This window comes from Adiantum capillus-veneris, chromosome 7 (assembly GCF_014529385.1).
Source record: "Adiantum capillus-veneris isolate H3 chromosome 7, ASM1452938v2, whole genome shotgun sequence".
Taxonomy (NCBI): Eukaryota; Viridiplantae; Streptophyta; class Polypodiopsida; order Polypodiales; family Pteridaceae; genus Adiantum; species Adiantum capillus-veneris.
Window position 1 is genome coordinate 73316439 of NC_140937.1, and position 6382 is coordinate 73322820.

A 6382-nucleotide genomic window follows, 5' to 3' on the forward strand; every position below is an offset into this window, starting at 1 on the left:
CAATGTAATTTGTCAAAAAACAAATAGCATTTGCCTTGTAAACTGAGACAAATCTCAATCTCAAAACATAATGATACTAGTCAGCTACTTAGTAGGCTTCCCACGTGGGATTTAAGGCACACATATGAAATGGATTGTTCTCTAAATAACAAATAATGCATACTCTTAAACAACCATGAAAAACTTCACTCATCAAATCAAAAAACATTACAAAACAACCCATTAAAAGATTAATCTTTTTGAACAAAAACGCACACCTATGCTTAAGCAAAATGCAACTTTTAAAACAGCACCATCTGTATCTAATTTTGAATTTGTACATAAAATATAAATCTTAAAAATTCACCAGAGTCTCCTTTGTACGGAGACCTCTTTCTAAAAAAAAATCAGTATACCCTTCTCTTGGGATCCCACATGGGATTTTCATCACATAATTTCTTTTTCCAAAAAAACTGTCCACCTTATCTTAGGCTCCCACTTGGGATTTAAAGGATTATCTTACACGTTAAAATCAAACACATTTTCAATAGAGTCAAAGTAATCTAACTTCAAAGTGGTGGTATGACACATAGACCCAAGGTATGCTAGACGTGTCTTAGCAAAAAACTATAGCTCAAGATAACACACCCGATCAAGCCATATGACCGTGTGGAAAATTGAGACTATAGAATTTGTAACTACATGTAAAAGAAACTAATGATCTTAAAATATGACGTTTTTTATCGTAAAAAGAGGCACAACTACACATTTGGTAAGAATGGATAGCTCAAGAGACCCGATCAAGCCATATAGATAGCTAGAAGAACTGAAGGTAAAAATCGATAGCTCAAGATGGCACACCCGATCAAGCCATATGACCATGTGACAAATTGAGACTATATTTGTAATTATATACAAAATAAAGACATTGTGTATGTGTGACACATAGACCAAAGGTATGCTAGAAGTGTCTATATTTGTAATTATATACAAAATAAAAACATTGTGTATGTGTCACATAGACCCAAGGTATGTTAGACACACCCAGTCAAGCCATATGACCATGTGGGAAATTGAGACTATAGAATTTGTAACTACATGTAAAGGAAACTAACGATCTTAAAATCTTTAACGCTATGATGTCACACATCCAGTTTGAGATTAAGTACATTCTTTATTGAGTTAATACAACACTACCACCCAAAATTGTTGGTATCACTAACTTGCAAAATCTAGGCTAACTTCCGAGCTTGCCTTGAAAAAAATTGACAAAATGTGACAAGATTTAGTGTGACTACCGATAGATGCTTCAAACTATGATCTAAAAGCCGATTTAGTGCATCGGACAGGCAATGAGAGGCTCAGGGAGTCAACAGAGTTGGCGGCTGCAGTGGAAGAAGTCGGAACTCGGATGCCAGCTCCACAGTCAGGACTCAGACGACAGCTCCGGACTAGCCAAAGACAAAGTTATCAGGGCGGAAGATCTGCCCATAGGGGCCCGTTTGAACACTAGCCATAGTACCTGGCTCCAGATCCATGGGCATGACGTGAGGCACATAGCACCCACAACTTGCCTCGTTGTAGTACACATTCACTCTCTCAAGTTGCACATCAGCGTCACCGCTGTATGACCCCGTGGGATCAATGGCGTGCTCGATGCATACCACGTCCCAAAACTTGGCATCGACTTGGCTGCCTTTTGCACCTGTTTGTGGATTCACAACTTCTGTGACGAGGAGGTATCCACCTCATAAACTCAGTCCAAGCAATCAGCCAATTGAAGTCGCTCGATTGCAATCCCCACATTGTTGAGTGACTCTTCACCTCACTGTCTTGTTGGTCGATATACAAATATCGTTCATTTGCTGCCCCGCTGCTTGATGTCTAGTAATTCCATCTTAGACAGCACCGGCTAATGAGTAGGAACATGTGCATAATCACTCGCCAAGCAAGTAGCAACTCGAATCAAACGCAGGCTGGTGCTCACCGGATTCCGCCCTCTCGCAATGTGGTGCGTGTATCACATTCGCCGTCTCTTCCTTCCATGCCTTCTTGAGCACCACCACACATGCTTTGCAAAAACCACAAAAAATTATGCCACGCTTTTCATTGCATCGCCCTGTCATAGTGATTTGGTCTCTACCACCCTGGCTATTCTCATGCGCACTCATGTTGCGCTCCCACTCAGTGGACAGCCCGCTTTGTCGAGAGGGAACCCATCGGCCATCCATAGACTGCCCCAACATGCTGTTCCACTCATGCCGACATATCTCGCATCCTCTTGTAATCCGCCTCGTCGAGGGGGAATCCAACGGCCATCTGTGGCCTACATTCAAATAGCCCCTGCTGATCCATCTCTTCCTTCCTAGTTGCTACCTTAGTGGTCCACTTATCCTGCATCATAGACTAGAGCATACACAGTTATGGTGCCGGCTAATAAGCTACTAGAGAACGAGCATCCTACACTTTACTAGACCAAAGTGTTAAGAATGCAGACATGGGACTTAGACCTATGTAAGCTTTACAACATTGTTCTAGGCAAGTTGATATTTAGAGGACTCCATGATCCCACACTTGGAAAACTTTGTCTTGACAATGCTGCCAGCCATGACTAATAGTCGCTACGCTTGCAACCGCCATAAGTAGCCCCTCCTCAACAGAAAGGGTGTCTATGAGAGTGACACTAAAGCATATGAAGTGGTCAAAACCTGGATGCAAGGGGGTGATTGTGTACAGGATGGTTCCTGGGATGACAGCCAGCAAGAGTACAAATGGAAAGGCGGATAAAAAATTTGCCATCACAAAGACTGCCACACCATAGTGCCCATTCAAACGCTCCCAAATGAATATCTTGTATTACAAGAAAATCAAGTTAACCCTTATTCAACACAAAAGAAGCAAGTGCAAAGGCACTAATTAGAAATGGTACCTTCATATCCTCAATGAACGATGGAAATCTTGCAACCCCCATAAAAGTCAAGAATGCGGTCACGAAAATAAATTGGCCAGGCCTTGCCTACACTTCAGAAAGATTAACTCATGAGTGTAAAATAATTGCATTAAGATGCATCCAATGTATTTATGTACAAGTAAACTATGTTCATCTATTGCGTAAATGAGTGTCCAGATGTGATGCATACGAATGATGTAAGCATTTGCACAAATACAAGAGTGGATATGCACCACAAATTTTAACCTCTTACCTGAATGTCATCAAAATATTGGCCCAGTTTGAAGTAGATTGTGCCTACACAGATTGACAACATTGTATACATAAACAAACGGAACCAGTAGTATGCAATGTCTCTTCTCATGTTTGTGAAGGATCTTGATGTAAGGTAGAGGGCTGTTTCAAGGTGCTTGCTTTGCCAAGATCACTTTTCCCTATTGGCTCTCCTCCCTGGAAGCAATTAAACATCAAGATGTCATAAATCATGCAATACTATAATGTAGAAGATAGCAAATGCTAAGATTCGTCATGTCAGCAAATGCTACAATTCTACATTCGACGTAAGCAAACCTTTTGTTGTACTTGCTGTGTTGTTACAGCCAACACCTTTCACTGTACTTGTTGTGTTGTTATAGCCACCGCCTTCTTCATATCTGAGTTCGCATAGGCTCCAATAAGAGTCTAAGCTCTGTGCGAATTTGTGAGTGTTTCACTCCCCAGTTCCTCATCTTTTGTCTAGCACACATGAAAAGCGCATGGCTTGGTCTTCATTAGCAATATGTCAAGAAAAACTTAGTCACATGGCAAACAGGAATAATACCTCTTCAAAGTCAAATTGATAACCCATAAGAAATGGTCGGAGGGATTCTGAAAAGGAGGGTAAGAAAATCTAGCATCATCAAAAAACTACAACAGACCATTTTGAATAACTCTGTTGGCGACCACACACTTCCATTTTTTTCATGTTTAGGATTTACCTCTTGTGCTTTCAATCATTCACCAAAGTAGACTGTTTGGCCAGAAGAGAGTAGGCATAAGTGATCAAAGAGCTCAAAAACCTCACTACCTGGCTGATGAATTGAGATAAGTAATGTTCTTCCAGACTTGGCGAGCAATCGGAGCCTCTTGACAACATGGAAAGCAACGGCACTGACAAATTCATTGTGAAAAAGCAACTTCAAAATAGTACATATTTCTTCTAGCCATATATGGCAAAGATGCTTTGACCAAATCTGAATGCTAGCAATGCGTGCAGAACTTCATCTTGATAGTCAATGAGATTACCTCCTGGATGTTAACCCCCAGGTGCATACATAGCATAAGGAGGCACAATACACTGAACACGGGCTCAAAACGAGCCCAAGAGCAAACCAACGCCGGGTCTATAGTGGCCGGCGTCACCAGTAAATCCGACTCAATACATATCCCACGAGTGAGGGGTAACTCACCTCGAACTCGGGGAGCCAAGTCGGCTCAAACAAAAAGGAGTACAATAGGGTTCGGAGCACCAAGGCTCACCCTTCCTGGCATACAACAAAAGGGGATCGAGTCTCACTCGAGAGATTAGTTGAAAAGCCTCAAAACCGTCTCGACACTCTGGCTCAGCAAAGACCAGGTGGAGATCCAAATAACCACAACCCACAGAGGGTAATCACCCAACCACAGCCCACTGCGGGCATAGACCTTAAAGCACAATGTAAAGGAGAAGCCTTGCACCCGCTAGCCTGATTCTGAACCTGTCCAAACTGCTCCAAATACATAATGCAGTGCGCTCTGGCTTGATTGTCTGCGCAAAATAGAGTACCCTGCAGGGTGCAAGGAATGACCTGCCGAATAAAAATAGAGGCAGCCCTAGCGGGGTCTGCTCCTGCTTCAACCCATGTAAGCTGGTAGAATCCACACAACCCCCGGTTGGACTAACCTACGTCTCCAACAGGCCGTGCAAGGCTTGAAAATTCAAATGCGCGCAACCCCCTCTATGGGACTGCCTTAACGCATGAGCTCGAGGTGGAGCCGCCTGTGATAACCTAGGCACAACCTACTGTAGGCTGCCCCGACCTGCACCTGTATGATGAATGCAGACCAATCCAGGGAGCAACCAATTATGGAATCAAAAAGAAGCCCCCACTGAGTGGCAGGTCTGCTGGATGCACACCCGAAAAGCCTGTGGTAATGAGGGCGTAGCTCTATGGCCTGCAGCCCCAAACCTGCTGAGTTGAGGGCGGTGTTTGCTACCATGCGACCTGCTCCTGTGCAGCGATGAAACAACTCGTGCCCCCGGCACTTGGGTAGGCCCACGGCTAATGGTGACCCCGCAGGGCGCAAGCACTGCCTGCCACTGTGCAAGCATGAAGACTGATGACCCGGCGCACGAGCTCGCGGCCGAGTCGATGGAGTTTCCCCTATCTCTGTGTAACGGCAGCGAACCTGAAGGCTCGTTAATGATTGCTTATGCATGCGTTTGGGCCTTAATCCCCTAGGCGTCTGTAGGATGCTTTCACATCCGACCTCACGACCTACCCATCGTAAAGCCACGAGAGGGCATTCTCGCACAGCAACCCCAATCAAATACTCAATGCCCCTCTCCACCAAAGGGCCTTCCCACACCGGAGGCCTCTCGTCAGCTCAGAGCCCTTGAGGCCTCGGAACATGAAAATGAGCTAGTATCAAGAGGCCGAGGAGAGGTGGAGGGTCCCGAAATGCTTTCCAAAAAGGGGAGTCGTAACACTGGAGGATTGAAAATGCTTTTGCATCTAGCTCATTGCTGATGCATGGATCAAAATACATCACAATTTTTGTATCTCTCTCTCTCTCTCTCTAGCTGTGTGCACGCCTATGCGACTGATGACTACATAGTGCACTGCCGAAGCAAGCTCCTGTTGATGCGTGTCGGGGGGGGGGGGGGGGGGGGGAGAACCGGAATCCCTCCCCCTTTTATACTAGTATAGATGAGTGATGCAACGTAGCCATGGTGAATGTGAATGTGAATGTATATGTATGTATGTAGATATGTGTGTGTTCGTGTGTAATACTTTATTTGTACGATGTGTATGTATGTGTGAAAGACATACATATGTGTTACACACACACATAGTATGTGATAACCCTCCCCCCCCCCCTATGCCTCCTCCCTTATGTATATGATATGAGTATGAAATAATGAAGGGCTACCCCTATTGTATACGTTTATGTAAAAAATCCAAAACCCCCCCTCTTATACACTCACGTGGTACCATACGAAAAAACACAGTAAATCCCCTGGGTGCTCACTATGTTCATGCTATTTTCTCCTACACACAAGTTACTAAGCCATTAAATGTTAGAGGTAAGGTGATGAAAAGATAAGAGCATCTAATATGTACACAAATCGCTAGATACCACTACTTTTAGCAAGCTTGGAAGCCCAAAAACTACAAGGCATTCAAAAATGACCTCTTAATGGCTAGCTTCATA

General features: G+C 44.0%; 1 protein-coding gene across 1 annotated transcript; it reads right to left on the bottom strand.

The window, feature by feature from the left end:
- Window positions 1-2091: 2091 nt before the first annotated feature.
- Window positions 2092-5471, bottom strand: LOC147454054 (uncharacterized). Its single transcript, XM_086516053.1, has 11 exons — window positions 4994-5471; window positions 4666-4815; window positions 4214-4311; window positions 3988-4078; window positions 3750-3835; window positions 3643-3664; window positions 3500-3514; window positions 3358-3379; window positions 3183-3226; window positions 2909-2995; window positions 2092-2385 (listed from the first exon to the last, which is right to left on the bottom strand). The coding sequence occupies exons 1-11, from the start codon at window positions 5384-5386 to the stop codon at window positions 2236-2238; spliced, it is 1158 nt and encodes a 385-aa protein (XP_086372179.1). The 5' UTR covers window positions 5387-5471; the 3' UTR covers window positions 2092-2235.
- Between the last annotated feature and the right edge of the window lie 911 nt (window positions 5472-6382).